The sequence below is a fragment of the Colossoma macropomum genome, unplaced genomic scaffold (assembly GCF_904425465.1).
Source record: "Colossoma macropomum unplaced genomic scaffold, Colossoma_macropomum, whole genome shotgun sequence".
NCBI classification, from domain to species: Eukaryota; Metazoa; Chordata; class Actinopteri; order Characiformes; family Serrasalmidae; genus Colossoma; species Colossoma macropomum.
The window spans coordinates 16,126,563-16,144,680 of record NW_023494805.1 but is presented as its reverse complement, the minus strand read 5'-3'; the positions used below and the strand labels follow the sequence as shown (position 1 = coordinate 16,144,680).

Genomic DNA, 18,118 nt, shown 5'->3' with positions numbered 1-18,118 from the left:
CTGGCCTGATCACAGTTCAGACTTATATTAAAGCCCCTCTAACTTAATTCTGTCCTTTTCATCTGTAGTATTTCATGTTGTGGCTTTGACCGGACTTCTATTTTGAGAGGAACGGTGCGTAATGGCGTGCCTTCTTTCAGGAGTCACTTTGAGTGATACTTTGGTTAAACTAACAATGCCCATTGAAAGGCATTACCTTGAACAGCAAATGCTGCACCCTTTGAAAACAACAATGCTGCATCTACATTAGTGCTGGACAGTACAGTTGTGTCTGAAAGTCTGAACACTCTCAGTCAAATTACTTGTTGATTTTGTAAGAGAACATAAGTCACTTTTAACAGGTCAAAATATATATTTTAATATTTTTTTTCCCAATATGCATTAAAACGTGAAGAAGTGTGTTCTCTATAGAGGATGTGTTGACATTTTTAAATCAACAAAACATGTAATGTAAATGGGGCACTTAAACTTTTGCATAACTTTTGTATATTGTCTATGCCGGTATACTGGCACTGGTGTCACACAAAAAAAATACAATTTTCATTTAAGTGATATCGATAGATCACAAAAATTGAGTTACCTGCAGTGTCATTTACTGGCTGCTTCAAATTATTTTCAAAGAGCAGTTCATAAAAAAAATCCATACAAACCAAAAGAAACATATATTTCCCTTTCTGGAAATGTGCTTTCTGTCTCCTTAACATTCACAATGCTGTGTACCTTTGGTGTCATTTTAAGAGAAGCAGAACAAAACTAAACTGTCCGATTAGAACAAGGTGTGTCAGGATTGTAATACATTCCTTAGTACTCAAGAAGCGTGTGTTAATTCATTTATACTAACATTAATGCAGACTTAAATATCATCTGATATCAAAATCAATCAATACAAGCCTCTTAATTCAGTACGCTCAGTTAATGAACAATACATTCAGCAGACTGGAGCAAATATAGAAGGGGAGTGCGGGGCGCAGCCTAGCATGGGTTAAAATGTAACATGGATATTGCAGTTGAACAGGTTCAAGTAGAATGTGCTTTCTCGTATCCTCATACGTCATCATCTGCAACTTTTGACAGCTCTCATGCAGATATTTCTCAAGATTCATATTTCATCATATGTCTTTTTTTTTATGCTCAGTTGTGTCACAACATTTACTTATGTGTTATTTGAATCACTCTGTTGGTGCCTGTAATATAGCACAATTTTGAAGCATGTAAATAACTCTCAGTAAAAGCCAGCCAGGCTGATGTACAGCCTTCACAGTGCAGGGTTAGTTTTAACACATTGTTACAACTAAGCCTCCCAATGAAAACAATGAGAGATGTCTATATCCTCCCATACACATTCAACACAGATTTTAAAACATACAGTATGAGTCATGTAAATGTAAATAAAATCTATTTCGATTTTATTGTTCTGATATTTGCTCTTCTACTTTGTGGTCAAAAATAGATTTGCCATATTGGACACTTTCTTCAAGATTTATTTATTTCATTATTGTTATTTATTATGATTATGTATGTTTATGTATTTAGGTAGGAAACCTGGTCTAGTTCAAACAGCATAATAATTTGAATAAATTGTGTTTTGCTTCGATTAACCTGACGTGTTTCAACAACTCTCAGTCTGTTACAGTTAGCCTTGCCTGTGGGGTTAGTTTGCGCGCCTGCCTCTTCTGGCTGAATTGTTCATAAGTGGTAGATGCTGGAAACAAAATTTATATTTTCATTTGTGGCAGAGATGTATAGGTTGCTTATATAAAAAAAGTAAAATTATCATAAATGCTAAAATGATTCGGCCAAAAACGTTTCAGGTTCTGCATCCATTCCTACATACTCAGTTTAATAGTGACTGTATTGCATAAAGTATAATAACAATTAATCAAGCAAGCTCACAATTAGTTTTTCTCTTCTGAAAGGATCATTTCCTGTTTACCTCAAAATCAAGAGCCGGGGGAAAAACATCCTCCATATAAGCATATAATAGCTTGTGGCTAGCGCAATATTATAAAATATTGCACTTTTATAATGTGGAATGCTGTCATTAACCTTCCTGTTATCCTCAAATTTACTAACATCTTTTATTCTTGGGGTCAATTTGATCCCAATGATTCAAACCTCCGAGAAATATCAAAGTTGTAGGAATTATGCTCCCCATGTTGTGTGAACTATCTGTGGTTGTCGCACTACTACATGTATGCTTATGTTAGGCTAGGGCCCTAAAGCAAGGGGGAAGTGTTTTGAAGATTATAAAATTGCATGTTATAATGGCCTCAATATCATCCAAAACAGCCAAAACAAATGTGTGTAAAATGTTGATATTTCTTATATGTTATACAGCTGAAACAGCCTGAGGTCAAACTGACCCCAGAGAGCCCTGATGTGTACAAAATCTGTACAAGACATTGAAAACATATCATCATGTTAATTTTATGTTTACTCAGTTGTCCCCATTAAATTAAGAAAAGTCATTAAATATGACGCAAAAAAGTGTCAATCATTTATTTAGAGATGTTAAACACTGAATGGGATGTTGACCCCAAAGAGAATAAGAGATCAGCTACTCCTTATTTTTGCTGCATCAAAAACCGAACCAAGACACCACTGTATCATATCAAATCTAATTATGAATTTTGATAAACTGTTACACCCCTACGTGAAATATATTTGGAAAACATGGTCATATTGAATTTTAACAGCACTGCCCAGAGCTAACACCGTAGATGCCCATAGTGTCACTACACAGGAGTTGCAAAACAGTAGCATTAGAAGAGAGCAGAGGGAGGGTGATCAGTCCACCAACAGGCTTAAACAGGGAGGTGTGCGATAGTGGAACGCGTGCAGTGCAAAACTCTGCTTTATCACCTGTGTGTTCTTGGGAGGTCTGCACTTGAAGGTGCTTTTCCATTGGTGAGGTCTGTCGGCTTTCCTCAAAGCCCAGCTGTTCAGATCTCTGCAGTGTGTGGCCCGAGCTCTTATCTCCCCCGCCTCAGAGAGCGCATTTTCTACATTCATATCTTTTAATCAGTGGAACGCACCACTGCCCTACCTATGCGGGGGTGACTAGTGATAACGGCCAGACCAGTTCCTGTGACAGACCGGTTTGTCTCAGATTTTTTAGGGATCTAAACAAACCTCAATTTTACAATATAAGATGATAAAGAATAGGAAGAAAAACGTTTGTCACATATCGCCACTGTTGCAACAAAACTCTGCATCTCTGAAATAATAACAATGCAGAAAGAAAAAATCAAAAGTTCTTAACTTTAATGTGAGTTAATGCAAAGACATTTCAATTCCAAGTATTTTTGGACTGTATAAATGATTATATTGTTCCATTTAACAATTAATTTTATTGAGAAATACAGTGTAAAAGGTAAATGGCATAAACAAACAAATAAAACAGAAAAAGTTATTTGCTGAATGTAACAAGTAGGAATTGGAAAAAACTTTAAATGTGACCTGTGAAAAAGCTATGAAACATTTTATACAGTATGTTTTATTTCTTTAATATGTTAAAATCATCAAATAACTGGTTGTTTACTATCCAGAAAACCAGTGAGTCTACACACATCTGAGTTTTTACACGTAATGCTGATAATGTTTTTTTTTGTTTTTTTTTGTTTTTTCTGGGGACTACTTTGTCTTACAACATCCTGCATTTAGCTCTTCACTATGAATGTATTTAAAAATGGCCAAAACTCAAGACTGTTGTAAAACAATGTCAATCTAAGGCATCAGACAGAGTATTCATAACTTCATGTAACTGCGTTCTGTGAGGCATTAAACACTTCAGACGTCTGGTTCCTATCACCTCCACTGTGAACATTTCTGACAGGGGAAGTTTCTCTACAGTGCACCATTTCACATCAAGCTATTCAGAGTGCCTTTGCTTGTTTGTTAACAATTGAATTGAGTAGAAATTTTGAAAAAATTAGTGGAAACTTTAAATTCAAGTGATTTGCAGAAAAATGCCATATCTAAGAATTTAGAGGGCAAAACATGTCATTTAACCAGGGATCCCTTTTGCATATGACTCTAATCTCTAAAGTACAAAAATAGAGATTTTGCGGTTAGCAAAGAAGTTTTCAATTGTGGTTATGTACAATCCTTTCTCTCTCTCTCTCTCTCACCCTTGCCCCCCCACCCTCCTTCTGCTTGCTGCAGGACCAGTCTAGTCCAGGGTGTGGCTCATTAGTGTTAGTTGTCAGTCATTCTCTCTGCACTTGGCAAACACTATTAGGTGCATTAGCCCTGCTCTAATGTACACATGCTCTGTCAAAGCTCTCTGCAGCTGCTCACAAAGCTGGGCTCTGACCTCATACCCTCCTGAGCTTTCAGTTCTACACCTCCCTCACTCCCATTCTGCACACTCTGCTCAGGTTTATTTGCGCTTCATCACAAATAAAGAAAAATCAAATAGCAACGGTATTAAATGCTTACAGTTTAGTCTTTTGCTTCCGTCGAAAATCTCTGAACATATTAGTACTTGCATATTGCTCGATCTGGATCATCATTAAGCAACTTTCAGCGCACTGAAAAGAGGGATGCATTGCATTTACCTGATTCAAATGTGATTATGATTTAAGCACAACCTTTGTCTTTTAGTTTATTTACTTTTGGTAATAAATGTGCTGATTCAGTAATATATGTTACTGGTGTAGAAATGATTTACACATTTGAAACAGAATTTCACAGATTTTTCAAAATTGCTGCGTAGTTCAGTCATACTAAAACAGATTTCTTTACAGCGGTGCTGATAGGAAGCCTACAGAAGGGAGGCCTACAGTGCAAATAAAGCCATTTTATTTATTATCCAAAACAACCAGTGAATCTACATGTTCTGAGTTTTTATATGTAATACTGATAATGGTAAATCAAACAGTTTTTTTTCTGGAGACTGTTTTGCTATTTAACATCCTGCATGTACCTCTTCACCATGAATATACAAAAAATTGGCTAAAACTTTATCTCAGAACTATTGTAAACAATGTCAATCTAAGGCATCAGTAATCGCTTGCTGTGAGGCATTAAACACTTCAGACGTCTGGTTCCTATCACCACCACTGTGAACAATTCTGAGAGGGGAAGTCTCTCTACAGTGCACCATTTCACATCATTGGTAGAAACTTAAGTAAATTCAGTTTCAGCCAGATGTTGGAAAGTATTTTATCCCTCCACATTTGGTGGGCAAACCAAAGTGGGTTAATTTCAGTATTTAATGCTCACAAATCTGGTGTATTCTGCTTTTTTTCTTTCTAATTATTCAGGTTCACCTTTAAGCTAAAACTATACTGGATATTTTTAGAGCAAATACTTTGGCTTCACAGAACTATGACAGAAATGGCTTCTTACATGAGGACCTGTCTCATCAAACACCACTCATCATGGTGATAATGCATCTCCAGCTTGCCAGTGAAGAGGTAAATGAATGGCTGATGCTTGTGTGTGGCTGAGTGCCAGTCGTTTGAAGTTGAGCCGATATGTTTCAGTGACTAGCTGGAGCCCGCGTGTCTCATCTGATCACGAACTGTGTGAATCAAACATAACCAATCAAGCAGTTACAAACACTACCAAAGCAACTTGCCTACGTCCGCTCAGCGCGCTATCCTCACCCATCTGCAGGCAGCAAGAAATGTAACCCTTCACAGCAACTGCTGAGAGATTTGGCAAAAACTTCCCTCCCACTGTGAGCAGACCTGTCTAACCCCCCCCCTCTCTCTTTTCTTTCTTTTTCCCTACTTCTTTCTCTATCTATCTCTCTCGATCTGTTTCTCTCTTGCCCTCTTTCTCACATTCTTTCTCATTCTCTCTTTCTATCTCTTTTTCTCACTTTATTTGTCTTTCTCTTTCACTCCATCTATATTTTTCAGTCTTTTTCTCTTTTCTCTCTCCCATCTTTCTCAGTCTCTCTTTTTCATCTCATATTTCTGCCTTTCTTTCACATTATATATTCTCTCCCTCCCTCTTTCTAGTTCCTACTCTCTGCTTCTCTCTTGCTTGCTCTTCTCTCTTTTTCTCACTCTCTCTCTACTGTTATCTCACATATTCTTTCCTTCTCTCTTTCTTTCTCATTCTGTCTCTTTCTCTTTTGCCTCTCTCTCTCTCTTTTTCTCTTTATCTACTCTATCCTCTTTACTTTTGGATGTACAGCAGTGTGCAGACATCTTAAGCCACCTGAGCAAATCAGATTTACAACTATTTATCTGGGACGTAAGCATTCATCTACTCAGAAAAAAACCACTAACATAACATAGTAAATACAAATAAAAACACGCTTACTGCCCAGATAAATAGTTACTTAATAATAGTTTCTTGGCTGGACTGAGCACAGTGCTTTAGATGCTGATAGCAAAGTGGACGGATATCCCCACCACCCATATTTGGCCGCTAGCAGACATAACACACACCTGTTATCAGTCTGATCTCCCCCCCTCCTGCCTCAGAGCTGCCCTGTTATTGCGTGACAGCCAGCGTTCAGCTGGGCCATGTGAGGGTGAGTCAAACATGCGTGTACACAGCGCTGGTGGCATGTCAACCAACCGTAGCAGCTCTATTAAAAAAAGGGAAGGGAAAAAAATCCTACGCCCACTCACTCACCTGCGCGCAAACAAGGTTTGGGCAAGGTCTGTCAACACATTGTGCAAGTAGGTGATGGAGTAGCTCTGTGTGTGTGTGTGTGTGTGTGTGTGTGTGTGTGTGTGTGTGTGTCTGTGTGCGTGTGTATGTGTACTCAATAAAACAAAAGCGTCTGCTCCCCGCAGAGAGGAATCTGGAGGTTCAGACTGAGGCATATCACTTTAAGGAGACAATTAAATACAAATTTGGGTGGATTAAATTGTAGTTCACTATTATTTAAATGTTTGTGTACTGTTATTCAGACATTTCACTGTTGTTGGTATGTTTAGTCAGGAATGGGTAGAACAGGTAGGCCATAGATCTTTGCATCTTTGAATTTTCTGCTGTTTTTTCAAGTGTAATCTTTCAATTTCACAAATGTCACAAAATGTATTTGGATGTTTGTGCCATACTTAAAAATGCAAGTTCATTGTATTACACCACAAAATGTAAAATCAAGTGACTTATTTTAAACTGACCATTCAATGGCTGTAGTTTTTTGGCAGCTCTTTCAGATTGTTATCATGTGAGCAGTTTCTTTACAGACTTCTCCAAGTTGGCCTCCAAAATGCCTTTGTGCACTTCTGAGTTCATGATCCCGTCAATGAACACAAGCTCATCCACACCACTGTTAGAAAACCAGACTTTGATTTTTCCTCCTCTGTGATTTACAGTACTCTTAGTGCAGTACAGCTGGAGTTTTTCTCTAGGTTTTCTCCAGAGTCTACCATCGGTTTGGGTTGTGCTAAACAGTGTTTTTCTCTGAGGAAAAAATCATTTTGTTAAACATTTTATGAAGTAACAAAGAACTTCATTAAATTTACCAATGGTTAAATGGTTAAAGTGTCCAAATACTGTACTATATCTACAAATCTCTGTCTCTCTTCTCTCTCTCTCTCTCTCTCTTTTTCTCTATCTCTCTTTCTCTTCTCTCTCTGGGTGCGTGCGGGATGGGAGTGGCTTTAGGCTTCCCTCGGAATGCAGGTAAATAGTGCGCACCCGTCGCCATGGTAACCTTTCATGTTTGGTTTCCTGCTTTACGGTACTGACAGTATTACAGCTAATCGCCGATAAAACAAGCCTTTGAGAACAGACAGACTCTGCGAATCAGACGTGGCCCGTCAAGCGCATTCACGAAGCATTTTTGTTAACCGACTTAACTAGCTCCTCTGTTCACAGCGGAGTTTCTGCTAATTGCCATCAGCAGCACGGTGGCCACTTGTTGAGGCCTCGCTGCTCGTTGCTAAGAGACAGTTTGTGTGGCGGGAGAAAATGCTGCTGCCCCCCCAGACCACCCTTCCCCCCCAACACACTCACACAAACACGCACCCCCCATCTACACCTACTGCACCGACCACTCCGACCCTGTGGTCTGCTGCCTTCTCCATTCCTCTGCGTCTTACTGTTGTCCAGAGTCGAGGGGAGTTTGGCTAACAGCGTTTCGAGGTAACAGTTCATGTTTTCAGAACTCAGAGCTACAGAACCAACTGTTTTCTCAAAAAACTGAAAAAGTGACGCAGTACAGGCAACACCGTGTGTTAAGGAATCTCTGTCGCCGTAGAGAAAGTAAGACTGAAGGCTTTGTGCTCTAAAAGTTGAGGCTACTGGGTGCAGGCTAGTAACTGAGATGCCTAAATCTAGTTAGCCAGTTAGTCAAGCTGGCTAAATCTTAAATGGCTTCCTCCCATAGCTCCTAAAATAACGACCTTCGCATCCAGATAGTGTATAAAATGTTATACATTAAATGAGATGCATTTTGGATACAACCATAGGCTTTAGCTAGTGCACTATTTAACTGTAAAAGCCATAGTTTTTGCGACTTTGGAAAGGCTGTAGCAAAAACAGCTAACTACAATTCTGAAAATTAGCTCTAAATGGTACACCGCCATTATTAGTGCCCTCGTTAGAGTAGTATGTATAGTATTATACAGTAGTGGTGTGGATTTGGACGCAGCCTAGGCCTCAGTGTCGTCTTCCTCCTCCTCCCCTCCTCCGATTAGCAGAAGCGGGCACCACTATTTCCATGACAATAGCGGGACGTGGAGAAAGGGTTAACCCCGAGCTGGAGAGGGGGAGAGGCCGGCAGCAGTAATTGAGTGCTCGGCGGGGGGGGCATCGAACAAAGCGGCCCTTGGGGGGGCGCTCTGGGTTCAGCGGCTTTACCCCGCACACCTGCGAGCTGAAAAGAGCCGGACAATATGGCTCCGAAACGGCCTGTTACGAGCGGGATGGGTGTGTCGAGGGGGAGGACAGAGAGGTTTCAAAAGAAAAAAGGGAGAAATTTAAATCGATTGCCCCTCAATTATTCTCTCCCTCCGCCCTGCGACGGATGTGTGCCCAGCTTTCTCTGCACATGGTTGAGGGTCCTCCTCTCATCTTTAACCCCGAACACTGAATAGAGCGGGAACTCTAAGACCATCTGAAATTACACTGCTCTAATTTATAATACATACTCTGACATCCTGACTGTAATTGTCGTGCAATGAACTTAAAATGAATACATAATAAATAAATACTTTGAATAACGAACTGTCCTGAAAGGGCAGACTAAACACATATTAGGGAAAGTTCCCTTCATAGAGGAACCAATAAATGTTCATGTGTACACACATTGCATTTAAAGAACACTGGTAGAAAGATGAAGCTCACACTTTGAACAAACTTTGACACACGCATTTGGATTTTTTTTTTTATTATTTACATTTTTTGTAAGATTTTTGTTTTACGAAAAAAAAGGACCCTTAAGGGCCATAAAAAGTTTAACTGTACAAAGGCTATTTACAAACAGCATTAATAAAAACACAAATACATCAAAACAGCAAGCTGAACACTCACTTGGATGGCAAATGTAAACATTCACTCATTTCATTACTTTTATATAAATTACAACATTAAACTTCTTAACTCATTAGTGACTAGCAGATTCCTAAACTAAAACTGTACTGAGAACTGAAAAAACACGCTAGACTTGACTGTAGACTCGAGTTAGACCATCAAAACAACCCAAAAAAGGCAATACACTTCAGCTCTTTCTGCACTTAGCAGCACCTGCGTACCACTTTTGGCATTCGGGTTCTGCTGAATCTGGCATTAGCTATACGAGCAGTAAGCAGGCTTCTCACTCGCCCAACGGACGTACAAGTTATTCTGAAACACACACCCTCCTTTTCTAAAATCCCACAAATAAGTGGTGAGAGTCCCTTCAAATGGACTCAGTATTGAAACTCGGTCTAAGGCAATACTTAGTATTGACCAGAGGGTAAAGATCAGTGCATTGATTGGTTTAAAAATCAATTACAGGGGAGTCATAGTGCTAGAGTCTCACACTGAAAGGTAAACATTTATACAGGCAGAACTATTGCTTTTTAGTTTTGTTGAAATGCATGAATTTCCTTTTGCACGTTATATTTTCCAAGGCTATTCCGATAGTACATTTGTGCAACCAATGCATAGCCTACTCTATTAAAAGGGTGCTGCGGAAGTACTCTCCATGATCAAAATTTGGTACAATAAGGCAATAGCCATTATGTGATTGCTCTCTCTAAAATGTCACTCCAACAAGAAGTTAAACTGTGCCAACTTCCAACGCTATCATGACCACATTTCCAATATTTCTACAAATGTCACCACCCCACAACTACTGAAAATGTAAATCACTACTGGTATAAGGCACTAAAATGGTTCAACATTGAGTCAACCATATAGTTAACCAAGCTATTCCAGTTTTCGGGGGCACAGTGGTTCACAAAGCAAAACTAGTTTAGCCATGCTCCATAAGGTCACATGATTTGTATATCCTTGGCTATGAGGATGGCAATTGGCTGACATGTTTTCAGTGCGCCTATGTCCTCTTTTCTATACCCTAGTTTGGTTTTTGATTGCCCATTACTGCATGAATGACCTCAACCCCGTTAATGAAGCATGGAGCACAAAGGCACATTGTCAGGTTCTGAGAGATAATATATACACAAGGGGAACGTCCTACAATGAGAACTGAATTTTTGAATGTTGTGTCCAAGCACAAATATTATGAATGACTGGCTCGTCATACCTATCTTTCCTGAGAAACTCCTCTGGGAAGAATCGGTAAACTGCAAAAAAGGGTAAAATTCAGGGCAAAAAGGAAAAACCACAAGATTTGAGGGAGTTAATGAACAAACTGAACGAATCTACAGTTTAAAAAAAAGAAAAAAAAATGGGGTGTGATCACTCAAAGAGGTAGAACATGCTCCTATGTGCAACGGCTGCTCAGAACATCCATCAAGAATCCATACAGATTACTTGTTGCATGACAAGCCTACGTTATGATCCGGCTGAGCTAGTCCCAGTCATTTTTCCCCCCCAACCTTAAATGTGCGTGAGGGGCACAGTACTGCCCAGGTAGTGCTGCTGGACACTGGGGTAACCCCTCTGGGCCGTAGGGTCCCCTACGTCTCCTCCAGGGATGTACATGCTGATCATGTCCCTGAGGTCGCCCTGAATGGCCCCGCGGTGGTGGTTTGAGGCTCCAGTGGGGGAGTGGGGCAGGGGCTCTGGTTTGACCATGGACATTACCGGACTGGGCTGCTGGGGACTGCTGCTGTACGACATCGGACTGTGGAGGAAAGATCAGAGTCGGATGGTCAGAAACTGAACAAGCAGGGAAATAGCCAACAATTGCTGATATAAAATGATAGTTTAGCTTTTACATTACAAACAAAAATGCATTTAAAATGTAGGCGAACAATTTAATCCTAATAACTTTTTACAAGTACATAAAACATTAAAAAAGTATTGAAAAGTTAAAAAGTTCATTTAATTTCCATTTGTTAACCCGTATTATTTGACTTAAAACACCAAGGTGGGTTGTGTATGAATTTTTGTGGTGCGTTTTAAATTAATAAATAATTTGTTCACCGAATACATTTATTACATACTAAAACTGAGCAACTAAAGTACATGGATTTATTTACACTACACATGTATTTTTGCACATTCCGTCTTGCTATATAAAATACATTAATTAAAATATTAACATTGTCACATTTAAAATGGCTGACAGACAAATAAATTAGCGTTAAGGACATGCTAGCCTTAAGTTATTCCCTCCGTGCGGACCCCTTGCCCACCTGTAGGAATTGGCGCCGTTCATGTAGGTGTGAGTGGGGTACTGCAGTCCGCTGAGGTCGTAGCGGTGGAGCTGCTGTGTGTATCCCAGCGCGTCGCTCTGCATCGCGGTGTATCCTCCCGCGGGGGCCCAGCCGTACCCGTCCATCCTGGGGCTGAGCGCCTGGCCCTGCGCGGCCGTCAGCGGGTACTTGCCGGGCGGCGCGTCCTTCTTCAGCAGCGGCTTGGTCTTGCGGCGCGGTTTGTACTTGTAGTCCGGATACTCCTTCATGTGCACGGCGCGCAGCCGCTTGGCCTCGTCGATGAAGGGCCGCTTCTCGGCGTCAGTCAGGAGCTTCCACTCGGCGCCGAGGCGCTTGCTGATCTCAGAGTTGTGCATCTTGGGGTTCTCCTGCGCCATCTTCCGCCGCTGGCCCCGGGACCACACCATGAAGGCGTTCATGGGCCGCTTCACTTTATCCATGGGGTCAGGGCAGGAGTTTTTCTGAGCCTGCTGCTGCTGGTGCGGCGGCGGCCCGTTCCCACATCCACCGCCCGCCTGCAGCACCTGCCCGCCGGGGTGAGAGCTCTGCTGCACCGCCGTGCTCTTCAGCTCGTGCTCCATCATGCTGTACATCATCTTCGCCAAATAGGACTAAGCACTCACCCTAACTGTACGCTTAAAAACGAAAGAAAAGAGTCGAGAATCAAACTTGTCCGAAGTTTTTCCCTCAGGTCAAGCTAATCTGGCGCAGGTGCAGCCTATTGCCACATGCTAACCGGCAACGCCAGCCGCGTTTGCCTGACCAGAAAAGAAACAACTCGAAGAAGAAGGAAAAAAACACGTGTCACAAAGTTTTCACCATTTCACCGCCTTCAGTTTGAGTCAGCGCAGTTTTTTGTCTGGGAGAAAAAAAGAGAACGTTTTCAGCCGCAGCGCTTTCTGTCCAAAGTTAGGAGCGCACAGAACCACTTGTTGAGCAGTGATTGAGGGTGTGAATAAGTGACTGGGAGGGAAACAAAAACACACTCTCGCCACTCGCGGTTTTAGGCAAATTTGTATTCCGCGGTGGACCAATCAGAAGGCGGGGCGCTGCCCTCAGCTAATTTACATTTAGGATAACTATAGCGGGGGGCGGGGCCTAAAGGCACTTGTTGCCTGAACTCAGCTGAGCTTTACTGTTTCTATCAGAGCAGCAGAGACAGAAAAGAGTGGTTTTTTTTTAAAAGAAACCATCGAAAAGAAATCGCTTTTATTAATCGAAACTAAATCAGTCTCTTGATATGAGCGTACTAGCTTGTATTATTTATTATTATTATTATTTTTCTCGCCAGTAGAACTTTTAAATAGAAGTGTGTGTTGGTGTTGTTTCCATGCTAAAAGTATTTATGTATTAAAAAAACTGTTTTATTTTTTGGTCGAGATCAGGTCTAATTTTTAAACAATTAAATGAATAATTCTGCTTTTGGATGGGGATTCCTATGATTAATCCATAATCCATGATCAATCCAGCAGTTCTAAAAAAAGTTAAGTGCCCTTTTTTCTTCACTTTTTCGTCTGTTTAATCTGTTTATAATGATATTAACTTTGTGTACTTGCGGCTATACTCGAATTCTGTCATGCTTTGTTTTGTATAGAGTGCTTCTCTATCAGCTGGTTTCAATAGCTTTACTTTCATTTTACACTTCAGCGCCTTTCATTGTTCCTACACAGGCCAGTCATTGGGTGACCACTGGGAAAGCTATACATGGGGGCGTAATCTTTATTGCGTAATAATTGAACATCAAAATTGCAGTTAAGATCCTCAGTAATATCAGATCAGACAAATCCTTTGCAGGTGCACAGTAACACAGAAACAAAGCTTAAGCCTACACTAAAGGAAAAGCAGTGCGCTGAAGTTACTTGATTCAAATGTGCAAAAGTAAAGAGTGAACTGAAGAAACTACAACGTGAGTAAACTGTGTTAATGTGGAAATGATTTGCACATTTGAATGAAGTAAATTCAGTGCATCATTTTCTGTTTGTTAAAAATCTCCTAAAAAGTCAAAGACAAATCCTTTTCCTAAAGTTTAGGCCTTGATTCAGTCTTTGTCTAGAATGGAAAAAAGTGATAAACATTTTCAGCACTTCCTAACATGCGTCCAAAAACAGCCAGCACATTAACAAAAAATTATTAATACATTAATATAAACTGAATTGGGAGTGTTGTACACATGTTCTGTTGTTGTGCGCATGTACTGATACATGTACTGTAGCAAATCATTGCTTTCAGAAAAGTGCCAAAGGGCCATAATTACATGGCGGGAGTTTTGTTCCAAACCTTTCCTTTGATGATAATTTATGATGTGTGCATGTCAAGAGTTTCTATAGGTGTGGGATTCTCACTGCGTCAGCCAGTGCTCGGGGAAAAGAAAAGGTGTGGGTGCACGAAAGTGACTTTGTGTAGACACAGGTGTGTGACGGAGTTTGCAGGTGCGTGAGCTCTGAAAAGTCTGCCCGTGATTGACCGTTACACCCTTACGTCAATCAAAATGAATTGTGGGGCTCCACTCTCCCGTTTCCGTATCCACGACAACGTCTTTTTGGAGCTTTTCCAGCACTGTCTTCCTTTCTCTTCTCTCTCTGCTTCCTCTCTCTCTCTCACTCACTCTCTCTCTCACTCTCTCTCTCCCTTTTGTGCTCAACTTAATCAGTCTGATTTTCAACAAAGGCGACTCAGCAGCTCAAAGTTGGGGCTTTACATTCATAAAGCCTCCCCCCAGCCCCCCACCATCACCCCACCACACACACACACACATATACACACACACACACAAACACACACACACACACACCACACACCACACACACACACACATATATATATATATATATATATATGTGTGTGTGTGTGTGTGTGTGTGCACATATACATGCCATGTAAAGCTGTATCTTTATGTGTGCATATATAGACACCAGCACTAGCTGACTGTGACCATTCTGACTTTCAGTAAAGCCCAATGTTTCAGGAGTTCAAAAATGTAAGTCTTAAACAAGTTAGGACAGCGCTGTTATTCCATGCCGTGCAAAAGAAAAGCACTCAGATGTCTGAGCTCTAAGCTCTGCTAACAGAGCTATCTGAATGATATCACCTGTGCAGGGACAACATTGAGTTCAATGGCTAAAAAAAAACACTCTTTTGTGGGTATAGTGACAAATAACAGTATCATCGTTCACTTTAAATATTTGTGTTTGAATCATTACATCGAATCAAACACGAAACTGTCAAACTTGGCAAAGAAATGCAAGCCTCAGATAACCTCTTCTAAGCGTATGTTAATAGCGACGTCTTCCCTTTTTAAGTTGGGACGCGTTTTAAAGAATGGCTCCTTATTTACAACTGAAGGACTACTGAGATTTCTCTGCACGCTTTGTTTGAGGTGTCTGAGAGGAGCTCTTGTAACTTAATTAACATCATTTGGTGAATGAGGAGAAACATTTTAGATCAGATTTATCGATTCAGTGTAAACCTGCATCTGATGACAAGTCATGCATTTGATTTACTGGATTCAAAAGTGCTCAAAAGTAGTTTTTGGGTCAGTTATATCATCATTAGTTTTTTATAATTATTTAATTTGTTAATGTATTGTGGAAATTGTGCTTTACCACGTTCAGAAGTACATAATTTCAGCTGCAACGAATTAATCAAGAGTCCAATTGAGCAATAGCAAGCTAGAAAACATTTTTCTAACCCCTATTTTACTTCACAATACTTTGGGACACTAATCTAAATGCATACACATTCAAACCAGAGATCTCCAACACACCATCCAACACACCTGACTCTACATGTTGTTAACATTCTGAAAGAAAGAGAAAGTTGGAAATCTCAGAAAACTTATTGTTGAATTAATCTGACAAAAAATATTGTATTTTGGTTACAAAATGTCTGTGAGAAAGATTAAACATGCTAAAAATTTCTGATTCAAGAGTGAAAAATGTACTAAAATGACTGAAAGAGATAAGAAGTATTCAAAACCTGCCACACTCTGGCCATCTGAAAGAGAAAATTCAGCAAGCCTGCTTGAGTATTGTTGTGCAAAACTCATGCACTCTGTGCTTAGAAAAGTTCAGCAGTCACCCAAAAGAATGAGATGCAACAAAATACCAGCCTAAATAAAATACTAAATACTGACCTACTTAAAGAAAAGAGACACTAACGTTTTTCCTGCTTATTTTTCAGTATTTTTACTTGCCTTACATAAGTTTTTTAAATTATAGGAATCATTTAGAGTTTCACTTTATAAACATGGTTGTCATTTATGGCTGTTATAACTTTTCTGGTGGAACCGAACAAATAAATTATACATTTAACTGAGAAAATAGTAAATAAAAAGATGTAAATTGTATTCAGGGAGTGTGTCAGGACTGCCTTTGAGCACTGTATAACATTTCCTCTTGAATAATTACATTTACATTTTACATTTGTTTTTTTGTTTACAAAATTATGTATTTTAATAATGTGAAAGAGATACACGTTTAAATCAAGTAAATTCAGTGCATCACTGGTTTTAGTGTAGTATTACACTGACAGCATAATTTAGCCCAAAATTAGATTTAATTAAAAATATCCAAATTATCTCTATATTTACCCAGTGATTTTAAACACATTACTTATTTAAACAAGATCACTATTTATTGGCCCTAAATATATAAAAACCCTTTGTATGATTGTATTCTTTCTTTTTAACTCCTTAAAAAGCTATATTACATTTGTAAAAGAGAAAAGAGGGGTATAAACTTTGGCAGCTGTAGTGCTCAGTGTGCTTGTTTTAAAGAATTAACACTTTCCTCAAATGGAAAAGGCGTTTTACAAACCGTAGTAGTTAGTCTGTTGGTCTTCGCATAAATCGGTTCAAATGAGAGAGTTTTAACACAGATTTCGGTAGGGGCCCGTACTCACACGTTTCTCCATTGTAAAGTCGTTGAGCTGATGGTTTCGGGATCATTAAGTGTGATCACTCTGACACCTTGGTGACTGTCCTAAGTGTGTAATATCACATCTGCCTTCACTGTGGAGGTGTTAATGGCCAGTAGCCAAGCTGATCTAAATCTGTTGCTGCTAGCCCCCACTTGTCGAATGCAGATGATGGCGGGTGGACCCTGGCCACATTTAAATTGGAAATATGTTGGAGAATTCAGGGGCACTTACTCTTGCTGTGAGAATGACACGGGGTGGGTGGGTGGGGGGGTGATACACTGAAACATAGCTGTAGATAAGAGGACTTTTCAGATTTTTAGATGTGAGGACCCATCAAAAAAACAGTTTTAAATGATCATACAAGTTTACTCCATGGCGGGCTAACTATAGGTACACAAGACTTGGCTAATGATACAGAACTGGGAAATATATAGCTCATTAAATTAATTAATTCCCCCATTTATATACTCTTTTGAAAATACTCTTAAAAAAATAAAGGTTCTTGGGCTGGATGTACGGTTCTAAGAAAAACCTTTTAATCCATATGTGTAGGTTTTTTAAACTTTAAAAAGATTCTTCAGTCTTACATATCTCATTTACAAACAAATACTCTTTAAAGAATCATCCATTAAAAGGTTCTGTAGGTAAACAAAAGTGGTTCCTATATGGCATCACAAGAATCCTTTGTGGCACATTTTTTAGGAGTGTAGCTGTTGCTATGGGGACTTTTAAGGATGGAACAAATTCTAATACATGAGGTCCCGTCAAACTACAGTGTTGAAGTTTACTCTATGGTGGAATAAGTATAGACATTAAAGTCTTGGCTAAAAATACTGAACTGGGAAATGTATAGCTATAGACAATTTTTAAGTCCATCGATTTGGTTAATTCCCCCATTTATATGCTCTGTTGAAAATACCCTTAAGAATAAAAGTTCCCTAATGGTTCTTGGCTTGGATGTACAATTCTAGAAAAGACCATTATATTCTATACATCTTTAAAAAGCTCTTTACACTCACATAGAAAAATTGGCCTTTGAAGAACCATAGATTGAAAGGTTCTTACATAAGCAAAAGTGGTTGTTCTATGGCATCACTCCAAAGACTCATATTGAGTTCAACTTGGCACCTTCATTTTTAAGTGTATTTTAGTTTTTGATGAAAAGTAGACACAAATCTATGCTATGAAAGATCAAGAGTTTTGTATCGCAGCCTATCAGCTGTGCTGAAACAGCAAGAAGAAGATTTGTTATTAAATGGAAACAAATCTGAAAGCATGGAAATGAAGTGAGACGGGATGGAAATGAAGTGGGATGAAAATGAAGAGATGAGGTGCGTGGATGCATCGGGTGAAGGCAGAATGAAGAAGGAAGGATGAGGGGGGAGGATAAAGGAGAAAGCGGGAGCTCGGAGGGGAAGGTGGAGAGTTGGAAAAGAGTGCAGTTTGTCCCCGAGTCC

At 39.7% G+C, this 18,118-nt stretch overlaps 1 protein-coding gene across 1 annotated transcript; it reads right to left on the bottom strand.

Moving 5' to 3' along the window:
* Nucleotides 1-9,324: 9,324 nt before the first annotated feature.
* Nucleotides 9,325-12,719, bottom strand: sox19b (SRY-box transcription factor 19b). The gene is made up of 2 exons (XM_036597514.1): nucleotides 11,724-12,719; nucleotides 9,325-11,209 (listed from the first exon to the last, which is right to left on the bottom strand). The coding sequence occupies exons 1-2, from the start codon at nucleotides 12,338-12,340 to the stop codon at nucleotides 10,963-10,965; spliced, it is 864 nt and encodes a 287-aa protein (XP_036453407.1). The 5' UTR covers nucleotides 12,341-12,719; the 3' UTR covers nucleotides 9,325-10,962.
* Nucleotides 12,720-18,118: the final 5,399 nt, after the last annotated feature.

Coding starts and splice junctions, on each gene's coding strand:
- sox19b (XM_036597514.1), bottom strand. CDS start 12,340: ATGATGTACAGCATGATGGAGCACGAGCTGAAGAGCACGGCGGTGCAG. Junction 11,210..11,723: donor AACGGCGCCAATTCCTACAG/GTGGGCAAGGGG, acceptor TTTCCTCCACAG/TCCGATGTCGTACAGCAGCA.